At 44.3% G+C, this 26,682-nt stretch overlaps 1 protein-coding gene across 1 annotated transcript in view; it reads left to right on the forward strand.

Annotated features, from left to right (window-relative positions):
- ADGRA3 (adhesion G protein-coupled receptor A3) overlaps positions 1–26,019 on the forward strand; it is a 95,292-nt gene extending 69,273 nt beyond the window's left edge. The window contains exons 13-19 of the mRNA XM_080936257.1: positions 7,475–7,688; positions 7,921–8,129; positions 13,703–13,827; positions 14,969–15,092; positions 22,167–22,312; positions 24,289–24,384; positions 24,499–26,019. Of these exons, the coding sequence (XP_080792383.1) occupies positions 7,475–7,688; positions 7,921–8,129; positions 13,703–13,827; positions 14,969–15,092; positions 22,167–22,312; positions 24,289–24,384; positions 24,499–25,741 (2,157 nt within the window). The 3' untranslated portion in view covers positions 25,742–26,019. The remainder of the gene's footprint in view (positions 1–7,474; positions 7,689–7,920; positions 8,130–13,702; positions 13,828–14,968; positions 15,093–22,166; positions 22,313–24,288; positions 24,385–24,498) is intronic.
- The last annotated feature ends 663 nt before the right edge of the window (positions 26,020–26,682 follow it).

Consider the following 26,682-nt stretch of genomic DNA (forward strand, 5'->3'; position numbering starts at 1 on the left):
CTCCCAGCTGCAGCTGGCAAAAGGAAGGGGAGGGGGTCTCTTCCTCAGCAACGCCACCCTAAGGTGGGTCTTTGGTTGTTTTCTTCATGTGTGTGTCTTTGGAAAGGCTTGGTGAGAAGCTTTGGAATGTTGTGCTGCTGTTGGAAAGGGACCCTGACAGTAGAACACGAAGACTTCACAGGCCACACACGTTTTGTCTTCATACCGCCTTTCTCCACTTGGAAACAGAAAAATCTACTGTTTTTCTGATTGCCATGGTAGAAAAGCAGATGGATTAATATATAAAAGTTCTCTTCTTTTGATTTTTAAGACACTAAAGCATGTTCATGAGCCTTAGAATTATGGCCTCTTGGCAATGTGCCTACAGTGTCTACAGAAATCAGCCTTGATGCATGTCACATTTTTGGAAAAGAAATGTCAATACGTGATATGTATTTTTTAAAGATCTAAACTCGGCAGTATATATTTTAAAATATGGTTGCTGTGACTGCCTTTGAGCAATGAAAACAAAGCTTATTTGCATACTTCCAGAGTTTGCCTCAGCCACATTGCCGAAAAGCACTGCACAGAACAGCCCCCAGATGAACCCACGTGCCTGCCTTTCACTTAGCTCTGCTGTGGTCTCTGTGGCTTTTAGACATAAGGAGCCTACCAAATAATTGACCACAGACGTGCTCTGATGCTCAAGGTACCAAACATGTCCACTCGGAGGATGGATAACCCATGTATTTCCTCATAATTTACCCTGATGCTCTTCATAAGGAGAGCTAAGTATGCTGAGTCTAGAAATACCCTATGCACTAAGACAGTCTGACGTGGGCCAGAACATCTGATGATATCATGCCTTTACTCAGTACTCTGCGGAGAGGCAGTTTGGCCAGACTGACCTGCTATTCTTAGCCTAGTAAGAGTACACGATTCCACAGCCCACCTGCAGTCCAGCTCAGCTTACCTTCCTGCACCTTTATTGGCAAAAAATACTCTGCACAGAGAAGCCAAGATAGCAGTAGGCGTAGCCCATTTGAGATAGGCACGTGTTTCTGAGGAGGACTTGAAACTGATGGTTTACAGTTAGTAGAAAAGGACAGAAGTGATGTCACTGTTCCCTTCATGGGTTTCACAGCCTGCCCCTGTGTCAGAACACTCCCTCCTAACAGTGAGGATTTTACTTGAATGCTCCGGGAGCTGCACCTTACAGACTACTCTCCTATTAAGATCGTCCTGTGGCTAGAGAACAAGGCTCTGTGTCATTAGTGCTGTTTCACGGATGGTTCTGGTGAGACAGGGCTGGGAGGAACACATTCTTCATGTGCAGAATTGGAAGGTTGGATGTCTGTAGAAGATGAACTTCAGCTTTGTCATTCTATCAGGGGACTTTTCTTGCCCCTAAAAAAGTGAAGCTGGGCACTTGTTTTGTTCTTCCTGCTTTAAGATATGCTAACTGGATTACTTGAGTAGTTACACAGTAGTGCATCCAGTCATTCACTGCATCCCCTTTAGTGTGGACACATTAACTCCTGAGCTGAACCTGTATGAAAGATGCCTTTACAGGGCAGAAGGTCGAATATTTGTACATTCCTGCATGCTGTCACCTAGCTAGATTTATAACTTCCCACGCAGATTTTCCTGGCTTGGCGTATAGACTCATCCTTATAAAACAAATTTTGGTTGAAAATATGCTGTTGAGAATATAGGGAAAATATACTTGAGATCCTGTATTTTCTAGCTGAACCACACACAATGCTATGGAATCTTGACATCCAGTCTGTCCTCATGGCCAGTGGGGACCTGTGCTTGCTGCTGCTCCCTCCAGGAAGTATTGTAAGAGAGTGTGAGACTACCAATTGTTAGCCCAGGGAAGACCAGAGGTCAAAGGATGTTTTCTGCTGAGTGTGTTTCTTTGTCAAAACTCATAAGTGAAGAAGTCATGCTATGTTTTAGGAGATGCCTGAATTTCCCAAGCCATTGCACATTCCTGTTCAACCTCTGTGTCTTGAGGCCATTCCTTAAAATGCTTTCTTTACCTGGACTATTGACTGCTGGACTCAAGTGCTATCATTAAGCTGTTAGTGAGTGCATATTAAAATCCCTTCCTGCCATGTAGCTGCTGCTCTAGTCCTTGGGTGCTAACTGGCCCAAGGGGATCTGTGACTATCTTTCCACAGTGAGTGGCTGCTGTTGATGCCTGCGATGTCTGCATAGTGTCATCCCCAAATCTACCCTCGTGCAAAGTTGACCTTATGCAGCTCTTATGAGGGCAGCAAATCTCTGGAGGAGTCTGCCATTGACTTGGGCCTTCACCCTGGGCTCTCCTGTCCCACATCCCTTGTTCTTGCTTCGCCTCTCTGTCTAGTGATGGCAAACTTCCCTTAGTTGGTCTTCCACACTGTGAGTGAGGTCAGGCACATGCTAACTCTTTTACTGGAATTTATACCCTTCCCCGCTTTCCCAGCTCCTGAATTCTGTGCTAAGACCCAGTGCAAATGTCACCTCCCATAAGTCTCAGCTAACACTATCTGGACAGACTTCTCATACCCTACACTTAGATCCTTGGTTTCTCCTTCTGCTCTCCTGACAGTGCCTGCTGTTTATTGTCATGATTATGTGTAGGAGCTACAAGGATGACGTGAGGCAGATCAGTTTCTGCAGATTGAATCTGAAGCCTGGTCTCAGTAGGCTCCGTGTTAAGAGTTCCATGTTCCTGAATTCACTCTGTTCAGCATGCAAAGCTGTTCTAATATTTACTACTCAACAGTTCCTTTTGCTGTTCATACTGTAGTCTAGGTATGTTCATAAAATACAGCACAGTCCGTTGCCAGCGAACTGCCAAGGGATGTGAGACATCAGCTAGTGTTTTGAGTAACTGGGCCAACTGTTTTTAATCGACTAGAAACGAGTTATTCTTGAACATCCCATGTATCTCTCATCCCTGACACCCGGGGCTTTCTCCCAGCTAAAGCCTTCGCCATTTCCCATACCAGTCATTAAGTACCTTCACTCTTCCTACTTTGATTCCTGCCCTCTCTCAAATGCACTAACTCTTCCCTGCTTGGAAGACCCTCTGTTGGTCTCTCCCTCTGAAGCTCTGTGCAGACTGCTGCTGCTTTTCCCTCTTCACAGAATTTGTCACTGTTAATCCCAAGGTGCTTTGCGCATTTGGTGCAATAGTTGCATGTCTTCTGATGGTGCATTGCCTCTCCAAGGTCATGTGATCAGACTGTGACTGTGGTCCCTGCAGCCACGCAGCCTGCATTCCTTGTGTTCTCCTTCCCTCTTACCCAGCTGTGTAAACAGAGACCAGTGTCTCTGCCTCTCACATGGCTTTGAGAAGATAAAAGGAGGCATCTATGTTGACATATACAATAGTACTTTCTCAGGGTTAGCTTTATTCTTACTAAGTTGTGTCAATTGTCTCTCTTGTCTAAATTATAAATATTTGATAGCAAGGACTTGATGTCTCTGGGGACCAAACAGGGATAAACACAAAATAACCTAATCTCTAAAAACTATTGAATAAAATTAACAGTTAAACATTCTTAATAAAGAAAATCAGTTGAAAATAAGTTCTAAAAGCACCCCACCCTCATTATCTATAGCAAGTAGATAAGCAGGAAGTGGTTAAGTGTCCAGTTACAGACAATACAGGAGGTCATGCCACCTTTTACAGTTGCATAAATAAATAAATTGGTATTGTTTTGGATTCAGTGGTTTTTATCACATCCTAACTTCACTGTTAGAATTTTATAGAAGTATTGTTTAAAATTTGAATATTCCTGCACAAAACATCATGACCAAGAAGCAAGTTGGGGAGGAAAGGGTTTATTCAGCTTACACTTCCATATTGCTGTTCATCACCAGAGGAAGTCAGGACTGGAACTCAAGCAGGTCAGGAAACAGGAGCTGATGCAGAGGCCATGGAGGGATGTTACTTACTTACTTGCTTCCCCTGGGTTGCTCAGCCTGCTTTCTTATAGAACCCAGGTCTACCAGCCCAGGGATGGCACCACCCACAGTGGGCTGGGCCAGGGATGGCTCCACCCACAATGGGCTGGGCCAGGGATGGCTCCACCCACAGTGGGCTGGCCCTCCCCCTTGATTACTAGTTGAGAAAATGCCTTACAGCTGGATCTCATGGAGGCATTTCCTCAACTGAGGCTCCTTCTCAGTGATAACTCCAGCTTGTGTCAAGTTGACACAAAACCAGCCAGGACAGAATATAACTTAAGGAGGAAGGCCATATTACGTCATAAGATGTAACGTCTATCCGAAGTACTTTCAGCTTTGAGATAACGTGTATCATGTTTCTTTTCAGTAGTTTGCCATGATACTGAAAAGCCTGTGATAACATGCCTTTCATATGTGTTTATTTTGTTTGTATTAAAACTAATATGAAACAAAACTATGGATGTCAGAACATCTGGTTCTGGCTTATTGTTAAGTCAGCACTTCTTTTTTCTGGTCCCTGACCATAGTCCTCCCACTTCCGGAGCCACAGTAAGCCTAGCACCCACAGCTCTGCAGCTTCTGTGCCCTCCTGCCCACGTCTCCCTCCGTCCTGTATTACAGAGCTCCACTGTCTCCCAAGCATGACGAGCCACTCACGTGTTTGCTGCTCTGCAGCAAGGCCCGCCATCGTCCAAGAGTGACCACCAGAAGCCACAGTCTCTCACTTCTCCCACCTCCTAATGAGAGGTTTCCCATTTATTAGCTGTGATTTCTATGTGTGTGTATCTTGCTCATTGCTTTAATCCACACAGTCATAGAACCTACGTATGATTAATTGAAACTATAAACTGTTTCCTGCCTGTAAGCCAGCAGACAAAGGTGTAGTTGTGAGGAATGTAACAAATTATGTGTTCTTCAGTGACTTCTAAAATTAGATTTACAGCCTTCCCATAAGTGGTGAGCAACACTTTTAAAGGAAGGAACTGTGCATTTGACAATCCTCCTACAAATTGTGGATGTTATGATGCAGCTGCAATTCATCTCATCAGCACCCCGGGCTCCTTCTCTCAGCCCATGGAACCTGTAATTATTACTTTGTGATTCTTTATTGGGCTCCAGAGGAAGTTTAGAAGCCTGACTATGTAAGTCCGTGGGTCTGTGAGCTTTTTCTTTATTGTTTGTGATTACTTTGACAAGCTTAACATTAGAGTTCTTTTTTATTTTTTTTTTTTTAATTTCGAGCTTTTGCATTTCAAGCTTCAAAATGCTGAGTGTTAGTTCTCACATTTTACTAATCAATTTGGCATCTAAGCCTGAGTCAGGACAGGTAGACGCTCCCTTCTTTTGTCTGTGCCCACTGGGTTTTTCCTCTGACTTCTAGAATGCCGGAAAGTTCAGGCCTACATCCGGCTGCCCTGAGTTCTTGAACCACAAAAATCAATTTGGCTTATCATTGCTAATAGTCTCCTGGAGAACCCTGCTTACTTCCCAGTCATTTTGAGGTCTTTGGTCAGACTGTACCATGGATTTTGTCACTCTTTAGCTTGAGTAGATGTTCATCATGTAGGATTATGAACTATTAATTGAACTTCTTATGCCTCTAAACGAAATTTGTGTATTTTCATATCAAAGAGAAAAAAAAAGCCCTAAAAACAGGCAGAGGTGTCAGACATCCACTGGTCCTCACATTCAGGTCCATAAAAACAAGTAAGCTATGGTAAATATTCAGCAGGCCAGTCAGGCGCTGTACTTGGCTGCTTCCGTCTCGGAATTCATAGGAGCTTTGTTCACTCCATTTAGAGGACCTTGGTCTCCCAGTGTCCTCCATCCCTCTGGCCCTTACACTCCTTCTCCCTCCTCTCCATGGCTCTGAGAGGAGAGATTTCTATCACATTTGCAAGAGTAATAGGAGCCTTTGCATGCTTTTCCCAGACAATAACTCTGACACTTACTTACATGACATCTTTAATTTAAAAGTAATATGTAAATCTCTCAAATAACACCCAGCGGATTATTGTCAGGTATCTGCTGTGCCTGCATTATAAGTGGAGCACTTAAATAATTACAGAGTCAATCCTTTGCTTCAGTAGAACCTTTTAATTTTGTTTTTTCCAGTGAACATGCCATGTTGACTTGGTTAGATTTATTAACAGTGAGCTATTTTTAGTAAATGTAAATGACAGGTAATAGTACATAGGAGACAGGAAATAGAATGTTACCCGCAGCCCAATTCCTTCCTGTCTAGTTAATAAGCAGAGGGTGAGATGTGTTGGAGCTGCCGACCTTGGTTGTGTAACATAGGTGTGCACACTGTGTAGAGTCCAGAAGAGGGGACCGCCACTGGGATGGCTGTTCCACCAAAGAGCATGATGTTCAGACCTGTGTAAACTCTTTCTTTCTTGGCTGCCAGCCATGTGCTCTGATCTGTCTCTTTTGTTGTAAACAGAATTGCCTTGTTAAATAGCGAGTCAAATAGATGGATCCAAGAGTTTGTCAGACAGCGGAACAGCAGGGGGTTGCAGGGCCCCAACTGCCCAGCACACTAGGCCCGGAGAGCAGACCACGGCTGAGCTGGGACATGGAGGGAAGCAGGAGTCTTTAGGCAAATTATATGGTGCCTTAGGATGTGGAACAGTATTCTGAAAGTCTCACAAGCTAAGTGTTATTAAAGTAAAATAATGATCACCTTTGTCCATCAAGAGGAAATTCTTCTGGCTCCCTGAAGATTGATTTGAGGAGGGAGAAAGGGGTTGGTGGCCAAGAAAATGACGTCTTGATAAATTCTTCCCTTAGTGAATATTTTCAAGTTAGTCAAAATCTATATCTCCTGAGCATATAGGGTTTTTTTTTCTTATTAAAGTTGAATGCTTAACTTTATTAAAGTTAATGTGTTTTTATTAAAGTTGAATGTGTAACTTAAAATCCACAGTACAAATAGGAAATATGCTGCTTGACCTCATGGCTGAGGTCAAGTTTGAAGAAGTGAGGACACATTCTGTGGCCACCAGGCACTTACTCCTTCTCTTGGTTATGGTTTTCCAACCACATTAGTCTCAAGGAAATAACAGTGTGTTGAGTGTAAACCTCTCTCTTCTCTATAACATTCTGATGTTTTCTGTGCTCCTCCCTCCTGACTACTCTTGTTGATTGTGAGGCTGATGAATGGGGGTCTTGATTCCTCATGCCGTCTGCTGTAGCCGTGTGTGCTGTGCGGGGACAGTAACAGTTCCTGAGTTCTAAGCTTGTAGAGGAGGAACTGGCACTTCTGTCTGTCTACACGTTTGACCTACACCTAGTTCTCCGCTGCTCAGACTTTTTTCTTCTCTGAACTTGTCAGTTGCTTAAAATGTTAATTTTGTGTACAATTTTTGAAAACATGTTTACCATATAAATTGAACATTTTTATGACTGACATGTTCAAGTTTTTTTATGCTAGTATAGTGAGTTTTATAATATTTGTGTGTGTGTGTGTGTGTGTGTGTGAGTGTATGTAAATACACACACATATTGCATATATTTTTTTTTCCAGAACACCATCATGGAGGCCTCCATTCAGCTTCCTTCCTCCCTCTTCTCACCAAAACAAAAGCGAGAAGCCCGGGCACCTGACGACTCCATCTATAAGCTTCAGCTCATCGCCTTCCGCAACGGAAAGCTGTTCCCAGCCACCGGAAATTCAACAAAGTTAGCCGACGATGGCAAGCGGCGGACAGTAGTGACCCCTGTGATCCTCACGAAAATAGGTTTGTGTGGCAGATGTTACCCAGCCGTGGCTGGGCACTGTGTCTTTATTAGTAGCTCTTCCCAAAAAAAAAAAAAAAAAAAAAAAAAAAAAGATGCTTATTTTTGTTCTTTGTTGTTTTAATGAGTCACTAGTGAAAAAAGAGCTTGCAGAGTGCCCATCAGTGTATACGTTGGCATTTAATCGTTTATGGGGTTTGTTTGAGAAACACCGTTCTTTCTCATTCTCTCCAGATGGTGTGACCGAAGATACCCGCCACATCCCTATTAATGTGACGCTGCGACGGATCGCCCACGGAGCAGATGCCGTGGCAGCGCAGTGGGACTTTGATTTGCTGAACGGACAAGGAGGCTGGAAGTCAGATGGGTGCTGTATACTCTCCTCGGATGAGAACATCACCACCATTCAGTGCGGCTCCCTGGGCAACTATGCTGTGCTAATGGTGTGGCCGTTGTTAGCTTGGTGTATAAATGCTACATGTTCTAATGGTTCTCTATGCATAATTAAGCCCAAATGAAGAATTTACTTTTTAACTTAACATAACTGGCTCCACTTAATTATGTAAGAGGTGATTCTGGATTCCAAGGGAAATTGAGTTACTACCAAGTGAAATGAATGAGATGGTATTTTGTAGAGGATCCTCAGTGAACCATAAGGGAATCAGATCATCCAGGCTCTGACCTCCTTAAAATATGAAGCGATCGATCGCTTGGGTTTCTGCAGTTTGACTCCTTCCATGTGGGGTAATTTCTTAGCCGAAGGAAGCAGCACTTAACAAAAGGTTTTGCTTGCTACTGTTTCTTTACCCACATTGGTAGCTTTTTCAGTTGACAATGATGGGATGGCAGCAACTTTACCAAGTTCTGTGGCTGTGGGGACAGGACTGAAGTCGCAGTGGTTTGTCACATGTCAGTCAGCCCCACGTCCCACTCTTGTTCATCATTGCTGTTGCCCGTTAACCCATACATGCAGTCAGGTCTCCCAAAATGCCTGCCCGAGTCTTGAGATGCTTGCTTTGGTCTTCTCAGTCCTGAGCGCATCAGGATGAAATAACCCACCGTAGTTACTGCGGTAGCTGCTCTGCAGTTGTTTTGCAGATGTTACAAAGGTGTCACCATCTTGGTGGTGTGTGTAGAGCAGAGGGATCACTACAGATATGGAGACATTGCCCAGAAATAGCCAAGACTTCCCTGTTTATTTAATTTCAATTGTGAATATGGTATCTAGACAGTATTACTTATACTTTTTATATATACTGTATAAGTATACTGAAATATTTGTATTAAATGATGTGATAGAATTTGCCAAAAGAAATGACACTGAGGCAAGCCCAGATTATGATAATTTTCACCCGTGTTTGCTTCGTTTTTCTTGCTTCTGTCTTTTAATGCTTTTCCTGGTCCTGTGGCAGATGAGGCTTGAAAGTGGCTATTTTGCAGGTGACAGGATTGTCATGACAGTGACACCACGAATCTTTGCACACAGCTGTAAGCAGTGTACTTGAACCATATCCAACATGCCTGTACTTCAGCATGCAAACTGTAGGGATCGTTGATGGGTGGTGGGCTGCACACCACCCGAAGCAACTTTATTATTATCATTTCTGTTATTTATACTAACCCTTTTGCACCTTAAACCGTTGTTCATAGTTATGAGGTGTCTGGTTTCTGAAAGTCCACATTTCACTGTTTTGCAACTGTTGCTTTAAGCATTACTAGGATGTGACCTGGCTGAGTAGGTAAAATACTGTTCTTCCCAAGCCTGAAGATTTGGGTTCCATCCCTAGGTCCCACATATGTTGGAGGAAGAAAACTGACTTCAAGTTATCTTCTGACTTCTATCCATGCCACATGGCATTCAACCTGCACACACACACACACACACACACACACACACACACACACACACACACTACCTAAGTTAAATGTGATTGCTCTCTAAGTTGGTATTAATGAAAGTCAGAGACTATTTCTTTTTAGCACCCTCTTATGCTATTTTAATACAATTACATTATTCCTTCTTTCCCTCTTCTCTCTTTTAAATTCATGACTTCTTTTTCTCTTAATTATTATTGTTGATGGTGGTGGTGTGTGTGCTTCTAAATGCATAAATACAAGCTGCTCAGTCTATAACGTTACTGTGTATGTTTTCAGGGCTGACCACGGTGTACTTGGACAACCCACGGGTGTGTCTTTTCTCTAGCTCTCAGCTTCCCTGAGTGGCCTGCAGTTTGTGTGGGTCGAGGCCTTGCGAGTTCAGCCGTCCGCATCCGTGTATCCATTCGTGTCTTTGTTCAGCTCATGTCTGGGAGTCATGTTGGGAGACTTCAGATGTAGCTTCTACATTCCTAAGAGACAGGCTCTCAAAGCAACTCCCTGATCCTCTGGAAGTTTAAGATCTTCACACTCCTCTTTCTCAGTGGCTTAGCTCTTGTAGCAGGAGTTGTGTCATAGATGTCTTAGCGGAGACTTTGTTCCACAGTTCATTTCCATTGGTTTTGACTTTAAAGTGTTTCTCATGCACATTTTGAGAATAAAATATTTGGAAATCTTGTAGCATTTGAAAGAAACAGTAGGAAATACAGGGTTGTCTGAAGTGTATATAGTACTAATCAGAAGTTGAGCAAAATAAAGGAAACAGAAATAGCTGCATTTTCAGCTTCACGGTGATACTGCACAATGTGAAACTTTTGTTTTTGTATAATCTAATACTAGTTGAAAGCTTCTATTTTTGAACTTCCTAACTGTTCTTCTAAACTATTTAAATTAGTATAATCTTTTTCTAGAAGGAATAAGCTATTCTTTTATCTTTCAGATTTCTAATCTTTTAAAAAATGTGAAACAGGGTTTTTTTTTTTTCAAAGCTGGAAGACTGCTAAGATCTTTCCCCATGTTCAGAGACTCTTGTTTTCTGAGGTGTAACTGCCACCTAGAGGCAGAAGAGAGAAGCACATCTGGGACTGTTGGAGCAGCTGTCCATTTACCAAAGAATGTAGAAAATCTAGAGTTGCCTCTTCATCATACAGACTTGTGATGGAGTTTAAGCCACTGAAGGTTGTAGGCATATCTCTGAGCGCTTCTGTAGCATGTGAGATGCCCTGGGGTCCATCTTCAGGACCACAAGAGAAAATTCCACCTGTCCTCCAGTGCTTACTCAGGCTAAGTTAGAAGTAATGCCTTTGTTAAAACTGAAAACTGTTGTTCTGTTTTCCTCTAACCTTGTATTGATTCATAAATGGAATCCTGCTTTCTTGGAATGCTATCTTCTTAGATCTTTATGGAAAGTCTAAATGCTCATGCCTCTAGGAAGATAGTCCATGTGCTTTCCTTTTAGGATCCACTTGAGAACTGCGCTTTAAAGAATGAGATACAGAGACTGGTTTTGCTGCTGTGTCTAGAGTAGATGATGTCCTGGTTGGTTCTCCTTGTCCCTGTCCCTACAGTCCGTTACAGAGAAGCTGTCCAGTCCCAGGGTGGGGGTGGATATCAGCAGAAGTTACTGTATTGATACCAGAAGGACCAGGTGGTGGGTCAGAAGAATTAAAGGGGCTCTGGGCAGTAGAGGCAGATAGGAGTAGACACTACGTAGGCTCTTATTGCCTCATTCAGCAATAAGAGTGAATAGTAGTGAAGCCAGCTTGCTGGCTGTCTGTGTTGCCTTTGTTGCTTAAAGTGTATAATGTAATGACCAAGCTACTTCCTTGTTCCTCTGATAATGCTGAGTGTGCTAAGAGCAAGCCAGTTCAAGTTAGGACATGAACCTTGAAGGCCAAGGTTTCTGCCTAAATGGCCTATAAACAGCATACTCACCTACATCAGGTGTTTTAATTATGTCTGTGTGTGAAGACGCAGTGGGAACCCCTCGGCTATCAGTTTTACAGAACTACAGTTAATAGCTCCTTGCATATTGAAGAGGTTTCTGTGTTCAAACACCAGGAATATGTAGCCCCGTTTTCCCACATGCTTGCTTGCTGGAGATGGCTTAGTAGATGAAGTGCTTGTGGTGAAAGATTGGGGACCTGGAGTGGAAAGCCGGATGCCATTGTGTATACTGTTGTGGGGGAGTACCACTGTGCAGGTAGAGAGGACCCATCTTAAAATATAAGCTGTCTCTCTGTGGGTTCAAAGCAGCCTGCTCTACAGAGCGGGTTTTAGGACAGGTAAGGCTACAGAGGGAAACCCTATCTCAAAACAACAACAACCCAACTGCAAAATCTAGGATAGAGAGTGATTTAAGAAGACATCTGATACCTGCCACTGGACACCCTGGTACAGCTGATGCTGAGGCAGTGGAGTTGGGGTGGCGCTGGCTGATCTGCAGTAGGTGCTCATGTGTTGGGCACTCTCAGTATAGGCACTGCCATAGTCTCTTGTCTGTAGGTCTGGAACTGAGGTCGGTCAGCTTTGGAACAGTGATTAGAATCCAAGTGGTGTGATCCAGAACTGCTCTTCTAACCATGCCACAGTACCTCAGTCTCACATCCCACATGTCACAGGGAGAGAAACCACACTGTCTGTCTGTCTGTTTCTCTCTCGTTCCCTCCCTGCTGAGCAGTGTCTTCTAGCTCTTAAGATTTCTCTCTGTTGGTCTGTTTCCAGCAGTTTGCTTGTACAGTACCACTTTACACATTTTGTGATGTCCGTGCAGGACACATTTCTGCAGGATGAAACTCTGGGTCAGAGGGACCAGCTCTTCACCTTTTCATTAACTTGCAACACTGGGCTAAGCACATAAACCCTGGAGTTCGGATTAACGCTGTTTCCGTGTCATGCCCACCACTAACCATCACGGTTGCTACTCCACCACTTAGAAACCCCAGGCTTTTCCTTCCCCCTTCTAACGGCGCGCCATAGGTAAGTTGTGACTGTGCTCACACTTCCGTCTTGGCGCCCATACTATGATTTTGTCTGCTCTCTCCCCCATCATTACGCTGGGGAGGTTTCTCTGTGTGAAGCACTTTATATTTTTTTAGTGCACGTGCATTAGCTCATCCATTTACACCGAAAACTGCCTGTTATATTGCTAATGCACATGAGGTGAGTGAGGGGGAGCTGGCCTGGAAGATTGCATGCGTCTGGTTGATTGCAGTCCCCGGAGTGCAGGCCAGAACTGAGCCACTGACTCGCTTCAGGATCAGTGCCCCACCGTTGACTGAATCCTTGGTACCAGCTTAGTCTTGGTTCTCAGGACATTGCTTAGTTACTCCTCATTCTCAGTTCTCACTGATGCTTGGAATCACCAGTTTGGTGAGAGCGATTTTTCTTGTGTTACAAGAGTGTGGTTCTTATTCATAGAGTGACGGGGTTGTTGAGCCTGCGTGTGGATTCTTAGAGAGTTTGCTGAAGGCAAAGGCCAGCCAGGGTGATTTGTGCCTGCCTTATGTTTTTTTGGTGGTCAGTGAACTTTATGAAGTCCTAGCCTATCTCAAGTTCACAAGAGTCTTTTTACTTGCCTTTTCTCCTTCTAATTTTTCTCTTTTTTTAAGTTAATTTCTTTATCTTTGTTTTCTTCAAGGCATCCCAGTATGATTTTCCTAAAACACAGTTTCAGTGTTCAACTGACACTAATTCTGAGTGTTGTGTGAAGTGCGGTACTGCAGTTTTTAAGTGATGGTGGTGAGTGGTTGTGGAATCTCTAGGAGGTAGAGCCTTTGTGAAGGGCGTGCACCACTGGGGTGGGCATTAAGCGTTCCTAACCTCACCTCACTTCCCACTGTCTGTCTTTGATTCCTGTGTGGAGGAAATGAGATCAGCCAATTCCTACTGCAGCCACTGCATGCCATGACGGACTCTTCTCTCTGAAACTGTCAGCCAAAGTAAACTCTTCCTGTCCTAAACAAGCAAACAAACAAACAAACAAACAGGACTTAACAGCATAAGGTAGGAAGACATTAGTCCAGGTAGAACACAGAGATGTCAGTTGGGGCTAGAGTTTTAGTCAACACCATGCCAAGCATTTAAGAATTGCCCAGTAGCTAAATGTCTATAATAGCCCGTGACATTTTTGTCCCCGCAGGATCTGACCGGGTCAGAGTTGTATACCCCAGCAGCCAGTCTCCTGCACCCTGTGGTTTACACCACGGCCATCACTCTCCTCTTATGTCTCTTGGCCGTTATCATCAGTTACATGTACCACCACAGGTAAGAGAAACTCTGGACGTCACCGCGCTGTACACTTGGAAGGAGGACTTCATCTCACGCTTAGTTGTGAGAAACTTGAGTGTGATTCCAATGGTACCAGAATAAGGATGCTTACTGCCAGCTGCCCACAGCCTTCATTGCAGGCTGTCTGGGATATGAAGAGCTGTCACTCAAGACTCCAAAGCTAATTTCAGCCCTGAGGAATTTTCCTGTTCCTTCTTTACTCTGTTGACGACATCGCTCCATTTCCAGTTTGCTGGGGTTGTACCTGGGAGAGAATGTGGGGGTGCATATTGGAAGCTGGGGTGGTGGGTACAGGAGCAAGGGCCTGAGGGAGAGTGGGGTCTTGTCTGTAGGGGTCCCTGAAGAGCTTTCTTCAGGTAATAGGCTGTCCATGTTTGTTTCTCACTGTTGCTGTATCTTTAAAGATAGCACTTTTTAAAAAGTTGATGACATTTAAGTAGAGGATTTGGTTTCTGTTGATTGGAGACATGCCTAACAAAAGTTTTATTTCCTGGTTGGAATCAATGGACGGAAAGGATTTGCAAAGCAGGAAACTTACCTTAGAAAAGATTCTGCTAGAATGTGCTTTCCTATTTAAGTCAGACATGTATGGCATTTCTTGACATTTGCTTCAGAAACAAAAGGTGATTTTGATGTTTTTTTTTTTTTTTTTTTTTTTTTTTAAAGGAAAAGGGAGACTTCAACATTTCCCCGTAAAAGGCCAGGAGGAAATGCGTTAGGCATGTAGGCCATGTGTGCTGTCCAGCTTGGGTAGTAAAGAAACTCAGTGGTACACTAAAGACATCTCTACCTAGCTAAGCATGTAATTCAGGCTTCTTCGGTATCATTAGTGACAGCTGCCTGTGTTCTGACACTGGAGAATGTGTCCAGCTTTTGTGTGTTCTTTTTAATACATAAAGATAAGTGTTAAGAAACAGTGTTAGGTTGAATAGACTGTCAAATTGTGTGTGTGTGTGTGTGTGTGTGTGTGTGTGTGTGTGTGTGTGTGTTTTACATGTTAAGTTAGTAAGATTTTTAAACTGAAAGCATATAAATAAGTGTGATCTTTTCTGCATTCCCCGGAGCCCTGCCGCCGGGGTTTCAGACTGAATGCTCATGTTCCTCCTTTTCCCAACAGCTTGATCCGAATCAGTCTCAAGAGCTGGCACATGCTCGTCAACTTGTGCTTTCACACTTTCCTGACCTGCGTGGTGTTCGTGGGAGGAATAACCCAGACCAGAAATGCCAGCGTCTGTCAAGCGGTATGTCAAACTGGAAAGGTTTTAGGGTGGGAAAAAAATTAGGAAACTAGAAAAAATAACTAAGCCCAGCCTAATGCCTGTCCACTAAGCAGTCTAGTAGTGTTCTTGAAGTTTTGAACACTTGTTCCCAGACTCATGATTAGCTCCAAAAGCTTGTCTCTGTCCTCAGCAGTTGCCTGCTATCTGTCAAGTCTTTTAAGGTGTGTAACAGTTCATTTAAATGTTTATAAAGTCCCAGCTTTGAGTGAAAAGGAAATGACATTTTTCTGACAGATATTAAAGGAGAACTTAATCCACTGATGAAAAAGGAGGACTGGGCGAAACTAAGAAACCTTTGGGTTTGCTAAATGTGAAGACCTAGTATTTCCCTCTTGTTTTTAAATTACGACCTTTGTTCTTCAGGTATAATGTTGTTGTACCCTACTCTCCTCCATAGAAGATTGGGGTACATAGTCTTCTTCTCTTGCTTGTGCATTGCTTACCTGAGACTAAGGTGTAACAGTAAAGGAGAGTTGGACTGCTTGGGTTGCGGCTCAGTTCTGCCCCCTGCCGAGTGGGCTGGGAGTGCAGTTGAACTGTTTTGTGATTGTGACCTAAAGGCTAGCAAGTGAGATCTGCCTTTGGCTCGTCGTACACAGGTGAGCTGAAGTGGTCCTGGGCATCCATCTCACCTCAGAGACTTCCTGTTTCACGAGGCTCTGCGAGTGTCCACTCTGTCCCCACCAAACAGCCTCTCCCAGATTCCCATCCTCTAACAGCTAGCAGTGACCCCTCCTTCTCTTGCTGTCTGCCTTTGACTTCTGGGGCTATATAACATTCTACCATTGTGTAGGCTTCTGTGTTGTTGAATATGACGTGATTCCCTTTATAATGATGGAATAACATTTTGTTTAGTGCCTTTAGGTATTCATTATAAACAGGGATTGTCTCTACCCCTCAACTTTAGTAACACTACAGTGGAAATAAAATATAAGTATCAGTTTGGAATCCTGATTCCTATAGTCAGTGTGTCTGTCTCAGTTTCTGACCTGCAAACTGAAGTGATAATTGAATTGTTGGGTGATATGTTTATATATATTAAAAAAAAACAAAACTAATTCACACATACATTACAAGAAAAGACATGAAAGTTTAGAAAAGACTAAATATGTCTTTAATGTACAGCAGTGTCCTGCCAGTGCAGACGTGATGTCTTGGTTACTTTCTGATGACTGTGATGAGACACCGTGATGAGCTGGACATAGCAGCTCAGACCTTTGTCTAATGCTAGCACTTGGGAGGCAGAGACCAACAGACCTCTGTGAGTTCAAGGCCAGCTTTCAACAAAGGAAGGAAGAAAGAAAGCAAGCCACGATCAAGACACCTTAGAGTAGGAAGCATTTAGTGTGAGCCTCATTGTTCTAGCAGGTAGTGGATCCGTGCAGAGAGCATGGCAGGTGTGTGGGCACCATGCTGGAGATGTGTGTGGTTAGATCTCAGGAAGTGCCTATTTCTAGAAATCTGCTCAGACTGGACTAGGATTTCTGGTTGTTGTATAAAAGCCAGCATACTTCAGGAACTTGTGAAACATGTACCTGGTTACCAAATGCTGTCCTTTCCCTTGCCTCGAGCAGAAAGGACTTACGAGTCTCCAACAACATATACCTGGGGTGACATATCCAAGCCCCTGCTGGCCTCTAGGCTTCCTCAGTCCTTTTCACAAGAGCCAGTGATCCATTTCAAAGCCCCCATGCTAGCCTACTGGCACTGCCCACCTCCCCCAGACTAATGATATCTGTTATAGTAATGCCTGTGTAATGGCAAGGGTTGCCCCTGCTCTTGCTGCTCTGTCTCTCTGCCATGTAGCTGTGGCCACATCCAGCCTTCTGCTTTCTTTCTCTGCTCAGAACTCTTTCACATGCCTGGATGTTCTCTCCTATTGACAATACCAACCACCACCCCTAATCGTGGAGCCACTGCTTAGTGGAGTCTTTACTGCACCCCTTACATAGAAAGCTTACATCTGATCCACAAGCATGCTGATGAGCACGTGGCTCCCATGCACTCTGTTTGTTCAGTGGTAGCAAACTCACTCCTCAGTGAGTACTGCTCCGGTAGAACCGCCTGCACGGACAGGCGCGTCTCAGCTGTGCGGTGTCCTTGCATCAGCCATTCCTCTGGCCTTCCATCTACAAAACAGCACAGACGGAAGACAACTGCTGTGTCCGTGGTCCCTCGCCATTCACGTCTCTGCTGCTGGCTTGTGTTGAGTGTACTGTCAGTCACAGTTTTAGAGATACTGTTCCTCACGTACCTCTGTCAGGGCTTGCTATAATTTCATAATGCTCAATTATACAATACTCTTTCTTGTCTCTGGACTCTTAAGCTGCCACTGGCTTCTAAGAGAGAATTGGACGGATTAGTTCGTCCGTATTTATCAAGGAGCCAACATAAGGTCTGACCTATGATACGTTCTCTGCAGTTACAGAGAACAAGGAGCCTGTACTTGTCGATAGAAATCAAGCCCCAGGCATGGTTGAGCGTGGCTCCTGTTAGTACAGCTCACAGTACCCTTTGGTACAACTATCCTCAATTTCATCCCAGAGTGCTCCGTGGTTTTCTGAAGCAGTCATGTTCATTTATTCACTAAGGAAGTGAGTAGGAAGAGACTATTGTGAAGATGGCCCAATGGGGTTTTATAGCCTCTCTACAGTGAAGGAGAAGGAGTGCTCGGGTTAACTTTTCCGAGTACTTTTGCAGGATGTGACAGGTCATGGTAGCATTGTTCTTGTTTTCATGACTCAAGGCTTCTTGCTCTGCTCTCACAGTGGAAGAGGAATTGGTTGGTAGCAAAGGCGTGTGGAGAAACCTGGTGAGGATTCCAGGTCCTTCTGTGCCTGCCTCACCCACTTGTTCTAGTCTACCTGGTTAAGGCATCTGTATTTCTCCTTTAAACTATGTGTCAGGCTGGCTAAATAGAACGATCTTTAAGTCTGTCTGTCTCTAAAACTGAGCTGTAATAGGCATGCCTTTAATTGAAGCACTTGGGAGGCAGAGGGTGTGGATCTTTGTAAGTTCAAGTCCAGCCTGTTCTACATCCAGAGTTTCAGGCTAGCACAGAGACACTGTTTCTTTATAAACTAAGGAGTTTGGCACCACATGTATAAAACTGAGAACATGACCATTCCAAGACATGGTTGAGGGTAAGGGTTGTTGTTTGTTTGTTTGTTGTTGTTGTTTAGATATGGGCTAGAGTATGGCCAGAGGCTTCTGGAAGAGTCCAGAGCAGGGAGAGAAAGTAGTACACTGAAAATGGCCACCAGACTGGACTTGGACAGGAGAGAGCAAGGGAAAGAGGGTGAGAGAAAGAGGATCAGCAAAGGGGAGACCAAGAGAGGAAGACTAAAGAGAGAAATGGCAGGGTTATGTAGGAATGAGAAGCTGGGAGAAGAATGGCCTATGAGCTGGAGAAGTTTAGGGTAGGGGTGGGGTGAGGAGGGTCACAGGTACTTGTAATACTGAGGAAGCCAACAGGCCCGATGTGCCTTAGTATGTTAATAGGCACCACAGTTAGCTATTTTCTTTTGGCTCTGACAGTCTCAACATAGACAAACCATGTATTCACTGAGCCCTAATGTGCTCACTTTTAGGTACCACGTGCATGTAATTTATGTAGCTGTCTCTCTCATACATCTTTCAGGAATCGCATACTTTACCTACAGTGGGTGGGTGGTACTACACACTCTGCCCCACTGTGATTGGTTGTGACTATTAGAAGTGTCAGCTGCCAGGTTCTTAAATCAGTTCTAGTTTTTGGCTGCCTTTAACTGTTCTGTGGAAGGAGTTGGAGGAAGCAAAGAGGCAGAGTTGGGAGGTTGAAGAGGCTTGGCCCAGGGATAGGAAATGTGTGTTCTACCCTGTTCCACTGAGTAATTGCTTGGCTGTTCGCTTTCTGCCGTTGGTTTTCTTAGCCGTGCACAGAGGGACTCGGCTGCACCTTACTCAACTTTTCTTGTTCAATCTACAGATAATCTGCCAGATGTCCTTCTCCTGTGTCCTTTGTATCTGTCATCTAGAGAATTGCTGTGCTGGCAATGGAGAGCCAGTGGGGAAAATCCAATTAGGGAGCAGGAAGAGCTATGTATCTACTTGCAACTGAGCCTTTAGCTTTTATATTAACCCCAGAAGGCACTTTGGTCTATTATCTAAGTATGTAAACTGAATCATACAGGGGTAAAGTGTCCAAGTTACTAGTGGTATTACAGAGCAGAGACGTGATTAAAATGTTTATGTTGGGTCTGACCCTCCTGCCTCTGCTACTGTGCGTTGCCAAGGGCTGGGGCCTTGATCGTCACACTTGAGTGGGAAGAGCCTGTTGGCTTGCCAAGGGACCTCTGTCTTGCAGCCCTGGATCAGTAATGCTGACCTCGTGGAGATGCTGAAAGTGTTAAGTCAGTAGCTTACAGTGTGTGACTATCATTTACTTCTGGAAGATGGTTCTTATAACTTTTGCCTGTTTACATGTGATTATATTCAGCATACAGGTAGGTTTTGTTATGTTGGTTTGCTTTGGTTTGCTTTTGGTATAGTTGGTGTTTCTACTACAGTGTATACATACTATGGTGACTTGTGTTTTAAAAAGAATGTAAGTCTATCAGAGTTTATATTACTGTGTAAGTAACTTAGGTAAGTGGGGCTTACTCCAACATGAACACTGGGAATAACCTGGTTCCTCTGCAGGAACAGTACACTCTCTTAACCTTGGCAGCATCCTCCCGCACTGGGGCTCATTTTTCTATACCTTTGATGTAGTGTGGAAGTAATTGTCTGTCTGTGTGTATAGGTGTCCATAGATTTGGCATGTGTCCCCTATGTGTAGAGGCCCAGAGTTGACATTGAGTATCTTCCTGGATTACTTTCCACTTTATTTATTGAGGTAGGATCTCTCTCATAGCCTGAAGCTTTCTGACATGGCTGCCCCATCTGACAAGCTTACTCTAGAGATCTCCTGTCAGAGTACTAGGGTTGCAGGTGGCCACCATCCTTTCCAACTTTCTTTTGATTCTCCACATCTGAACACTGGTCCTCAAATTTGCATGATAGAGTGCTTCTCTCTGGCCCAAGGTATCTTTCTTAAAGAATGATGGATTACATTTAGTATGTCCTTTATGTGCTCTGTGGATTACTTATTTCTAAACTGTTTAGAAAATTCCTGACTCCAATTTATTTGGAAGTATGACTATCAGATTGTGTTTTATGCATAATCCAGTGTTGGGTAGAAACCACACTACCAGGAACCTCTCTCCTAGACCTCAGCTCCGTTGTCCTGGATCTTGTGAATTGTTCGTTATTTGTTACTGTGACTCTTGAAAGAATTTATTTACATGACCATTTTAGTGAGAGATATTTTGAAGATTGAACACTTTTCTAGAAATTTAGAAATCTTATAGAAAACATGTCAGAGGCCATGTATTAAGTTCTTTTCCCTTCGAAAAGTACCTCACCTTGCCCCTCTGTTTTGAAATGTTAGTAACTTACAGTATTTAGTGGTTCTAACTCACCAGCAATAGAACCTTTTGAATAAAAAACGCAGGGGTTCTTTTTAAATTCACCAGTTTCTATGCAACAGATTTGCATGTGCTTCTCTTGTGTAGGGCACTGAGAATGATTCAGGAGGCACAAAAGGCTGTGATGCTTTTCTCTGTGAACCAAGGAGATGGTGGCTTCTGATTTATCGTGCAGCAAAGTGGGAGCCACAGTCTTGACACTTCAGAGTCTTCAGGGTTTATTCTGGGTGGTTACTGCCATGTCTAAGAGCCACTTGGGCTTTTGTGTCTCTAGGCTTTAGCTGCAGGTTGGCTCCTGTTCTTTTGTTACTGACCTGGGTTTGGCAGCGTCAGCAGGAGTTTTCTGAAGGTTGGAGGGCTACCCCTTTAATGAGAAGATTTTCTTGTGCTTTTCATTTCTAGAGTTTTACCTGTAATAATTGTGAGAGGAACAGGTACTGATCCGGGATGGAATCCTCAGCAGGGTGTAAAGCCTTGCGCAGTGGAGCACCCTGTACTTCAGTACCCAGGAAAGGGTCTTATAGAAGTACAGCCTACACCACTACAAAGTAACATTAAAGTCTGCCTAGAGACCTTGACATTCTGTTTCCAAAATAAGCAAAGAAGCAAGAACAGCAACTGTTGGAAAAGATAGCAAGCCATTAGGTTAGAAAGCTGGCCATGCTATGTCATGCTTACAAATCTAGCACTTTGGAAGCTGATACAGGAGGATTGCTGCAAGTTCAAAGCCAATCTGGGTTATAAAGTGAGTTACAGACCATTCTAGGCTACAGACTCAGTCTTAGTCTAACATTGTGCCCCCATCTCGTAAAAGAAAACAAAATTCTAGATTATGTTCTTGCTCTGCCAATATATACGGTTTAGTGTCTTTAAAGGGGGGGTGTCCAAGCCTTCATTGCACCCTCAGTCCAAGGGGTCATGTGATCAGCATCCTTCCTGTCCTCACTAGCAAATGAGTCTAGTTGTGTTATTTGCTGCCCTGCAGTGACACTGGCGGGTGCCTTGTGTGCCCTTGATTTTGTTCCCATTCAGGTTCCGCAGAGCCCCAGCACTGTATGTCTGTAGTATCCTCACTGTTAAATTGAGACTGAAATTCAGGGTCCACATGCTTTCTTCAACATGGCACTTAGAATAGTCACAGCGAGTGCTCTCACCATAGCGAAGTGCTTGAGATGGCCAGTGTGACATGGCTGAAGTCACAGTCGGGTAGGAACATAGGGACAGCCTTAAACTGAGCGAAAGTTTTACTTCTGAGTTGCCTGCTTAATTCTTACCTCGGCGTGCCACTTTCTTGCCAGAATGTGGCAGCTCCCCGGCAGAGAGCCAGGGGTGCCCTGCTTCTTCCCCTTCTCTGCCTCTCGTGCAGTAGCAGTTGGAAGGTGAACTAACTGATAAGTTGTTCTGCTGAGAACCTCAATTTCTTCATGAGCATGTGAAGGAATCATCACAATACGCCTTCCAACTGCATTTTAATGAGACTTGAGGAAACACTTGTTAATTGTCACACATTGTCCAATCTTCCTTGTAGGTTGGGATCATTCTTCATTATTCAACCCTTGCCACGGTATTGTGGATCGGAGTCACTGCTAGAAATATCTACAAACAACTCACTAAGAAAGCCAAAAGATGCCAGGATCCTGATGAGCCACCCGCTCCGCCGCGGCCAATGCTGAGGTATCCTGGACCTTTGTCTGGTTGCAGGTGTTCACTGAATGTTGTGTTTGCTTTAGTTGAACCATGTTCGTAACTTATAACTGGAAACACTGGTGTGGACTTTGAGAGGTAAAAGGAAAGACCTGAGGGCTGACTGGATGGCTCTCTGTGTTACAAGCATCAACATCTCTTCTGTGTCTCTCAGAAGGAATGAGAGGGTCCCCTTGCTATGTACAGAGCACAGAGGGAGAATCAGCTCTCTATGAAACACTAGCTTTTTGAAAAATTTTGAGATCACATGTCACTGATCTTAATCTCAAGGACTAATTTCTTCTCTCTACAAAAGACAAACTGAGTTTGGAGTTACATCTCCTTCCTGCCCATTACAATAAAGAGCATTGTGAATGGATTGATTGTGCTAGATGGGTGCAGTTACCAGTGGTGAGTAGGGTCACTGAAGAAGGCCTGAAATGCACCCGGCTGAAAGCAGCCCAGACCCCAGAGTTTGCAGAACTGGCTGTGGAATACATACGCTCAGGCGTCCAGAAAGTGCAGAGCCGCACATGGGAAGGAGGAGGGCGCGTGCTAAGCTGCTGCCATGAACCTGCTTTGGGTCAGACTAGCTGAGAATAGCAGGTTACTCAGTCTGTAGGGTATATGGCCAGAAGGAGCTGGGGTGAAGGGGCTTTGAGGTTAATCTTCCCGGGGAGTCTATTTTTAGTCATACCAGATAAAGGTCAGTGGGAGACCAACTAAATGATTCAGCCCATTCAGCTCCATCTTGGGGAACTCATACATTGTTAGATTTACTTCAGGAACGTGGGTGACTCAGACAAGTGTCACTAACTAGTTCCACTTTTTGCCTGCATGTCGTACCTCAGGGAAGGGCTTCCTAAGTTGTGTAAGTTTTGTAAGCTTCATGGGTTTTGTAAATTTCTTGGGAGTTTTATGTGTGTCATGCCCAGCTCTTCAGAGCTACACAGCAGATAGCCATGTTAAAATGTGTGTAGCTGCCAGAGATCTTTAGTTCAGGCAGTGGGTGGCCCTGAGAGTTTCATGTTAAGACAGTGTGGCATTCATGTGGAGTATAAGTTGGGATGCCTGAAAGCAAGAAATGAGTCAGTGAGTCACTAGAGCCAGGGAGCACATGATAGATGTGTGTGTGGGGGAGGGGGTCTGTGGGATTAGCTGGATTGAAGAGCATGGGTGTCAGAAAGGTGACGGTGTCCAGATGATTGCAGTAAGCTGGCTTCCCACCAGATAAAAATGCTTCTGGAAAATAGTGTGCGTGGTAAGCACCAGGGAGGATATCCAGCGCTCAGCCCATTTCCATGTGTCCTGCCACTGAAACTCTTATACTGAGCAGATCCAGGGAGAAGTTGGAAGTGTAGTGGTCCCAGGGTAGATTCCAGTAGGTGAACTATGGACGAAATGAATCCAACACCAGATAGACTAGATGGGTCGCTCCAGCCCTCACCAGGTTTGCTCACAGCCTGGAGAGGCGCAGTAAGATTGACTCAGATGCCTGCCATTGTGGGAATGGACTTGGCTTGCTGAAGTCTGCGAAATCTCATCCTTCACAGTTCTTCTACCCAGTTGTGTGTGTGTGAGTCTCGAAAATTGCTGTGTAACAGTTTTTTGGCTCACCAGCTGAATTTAATGGAAGCCACTTTCCCTGACAACACAACCCACTAAAAGCTTCCGTGGACCCAAGTGTTCTTCCACCTGGCCACTGGGTGGCAGCAGCTGACCAGCTTTCCCCAGCTCACAGACTGTCCTTTGACAAAGAGACAAACTGAAAAGCAGAGCAGAACGAAGCATAACAAAGATCCAGACCAAAATCATACAGGTTATGTTAAAAAGCAGTCACTGAAGGTTGTCTCCGTGTGTTATTGGAATGAGAGTAATCAGTCTCCCAAGAATGGCCTGTAGTGTTTAGACATCCCAGTAAGCGTCCCTGCGGTATACACAGGGTAACAAGCCACTGTCTCTTCTAGGTTCTACCTGATTGGTGGTGGCATCCCCATCATAGTGTGCGGTATCACGGCAGCAGCAAACATCAAGAACTATGGCAGCCGGCCGAGTGCACCCTAGTGAGTACCCCATGTTCTCTGTATACCTGACCCCACTACTTGGGCGGTTTGTGGGTACAGTTAAGTGCTCTGTTGAAATGCAGTGTGTGAGCTAATGCCCGAGTTCTTTCCTAGTTGCTGGATGGCCTGGGAACCGTCCTTGGGAGCCTTCTACGGACCTGCCGGCTTCATCACTTTTGTGGACTGTATGTACTTTCTAAGCATATTTATTCAGTTGAAAAGACACCCTGAGCGCAAGTATGAGCTCAAGGAGCCAGCAGAAGAGCAGCAGCGATTGGCCGCCAATGAAAACGGTGAGATAAATCCTCAGGACTCCATGTCTCTGTCTCTCATATCTACATCCACACTGGAAAATGAGCACAGTTTCCAGTCTCAGCTTTTGGGGGCCAGCCTTACTTTGCTTTTGTATGTCACCTTGTGGATGTTTGGGGCCATGGCCGTTTCTCTGTATTACCCTTTGGACCTGGTTTTCAGCTTCTTCTTTGGAGCCACTTGTTTAAGCTTCAGCGCTTTCATCATGGTGCACCACTGCATCAACAGGGAGGACGTGAGACTTGCGTGGATCATGACGTGCTGCCCGGGGCGGAGCTCGTACTCGGTGCAGGTCAACGTCCAGCCTCCCAACTCAAGTGCCACTAATGGAGAGGCTCCAAAGTGCACACATAGCAGCGCGGAGTCCTCGTGCACGAACAAAAGTGCGTCGAGCTTCAAAAACTCTTCCCAGGGCTGCAAGCTGACGAACTTGCAGGCCGCTGCGGCACAGTACCACAGCAGTGCCTTACCTGTGAGTGCCACACCTCAGCTTGATAATAGTCTGACTGAGCACTCGATGGATAACGATATTAAAATGCACGTGGCTCCTTTAGACGTGCAGTTTCGAACAAACGTGCACCCAAGCCGCCATCATAAAAACCGAAGTAAAGGACACCGGGCCAGCAGACTCACCGTCCTGCGAGAGTATGCCTATGATGTCCCCACGAGCGTGGAAGGAAGCGTGCAGAATGGCTTAGCTAAAAGCCGGCCAGGCAGCAATGAAGGGCATTGGAGGAGCAGGAGGGCTTATTTAGCCTATAGAGAGAGACAGTGCAACCCACCCCAGCAGGACAGCAGCGATGCTTGCAGCACGCTTCCCAAAAGTGGCCGGAATGTTGACAAGCCTGTTTCGACTAGCAGTAAGAAAGATGCACCAAGGAAGCCAGCTGCAGCAGACCTTGAAAGTCAGCAGAAATCTTACGGCCTGAACTTAGCTGTTCAGAATGGACCAGTTAAAAGCAGTGGGCAGGAAGGACCCTTGCTAGCTACTGATGTGACTGGTAATGTCAGGACTGGGTTATGGAAACACGAAACAACTGTGTAACATGGCCGGGGTCTTCCAAGACAGAAGGTTACACTGTGATAATCACATTCCTTTAAGCTAGGAACTCTTCGAAACAAACTGTTTACAGCCACCTTAGGGGTACAAAGCAGTTCTGAGTTTTGGGATTTACTTATTTTATATTCCAAAATTGCCCCCCAACCCCCAGAGTTGAAAAAAAAAACATTTTATGAGACTGACGCGCTACCTACTGCGCCTACGAGGCTCCTTAAAAAAAACATTTTAAAACATTGTTTTACTTGTCAAAGCACCAATAAGATATTTTGGAAGTGGAAATTATAATTTCTTAGATTCCGTTATATCTACTTAACATTTGTGGCTTGTATTTAATAAAATAAATAGAAGTTTGTCATTGTGCTGGTTGTTTCCGTTGACACGTGAGATGGATCCGTGGGTTAAAGGTGCTGACTGCCAGGCATCCCGGTTCATGAGTTGGAAACCTAACATCCACAGGGTGGAAGGACACACCTCTTACAAATGGTCCTCTGGCTGCACATGGCTTCCACCACACACACATACATACATATTTACATATAAACATACAAGCATATATACATACCTACATCTTGAGATGTTTTTAATAAAGCTTGTGTAATGTTTCTCAAGGTGAATCGGGCATAATTATCAGAAATATTGTTGGCTTATCTGTATTGATTACAGCATTTGTGTCAAAGGATTTCTGAGTTGATCTCACAGAGTAATTTTTAAAAATGTATAAATTACATTTTTTTGCCATATCACTTTGATCCTGTAGTGGTTATTTTCCACATTTTCATAGCTTTTCAATAGTTTGTATTTAAGTTAAAAGTTTTGTTATCTTCCCTCCTACCCCTCTCTTCCAAAGGAATTTCACATATCTTAGTCTGGCCCCCATTTGCCATTTATAGTCTTTATCTCTCAGTTGCTGAGATGACAGATGTCTA

Source organism: Micromys minutus (assembly GCF_963924665.1).
Source record: "Micromys minutus genome assembly, chromosome: 1".
Classification (NCBI taxonomy): Eukaryota; Metazoa; Chordata; class Mammalia; order Rodentia; family Muridae; genus Micromys; species Micromys minutus.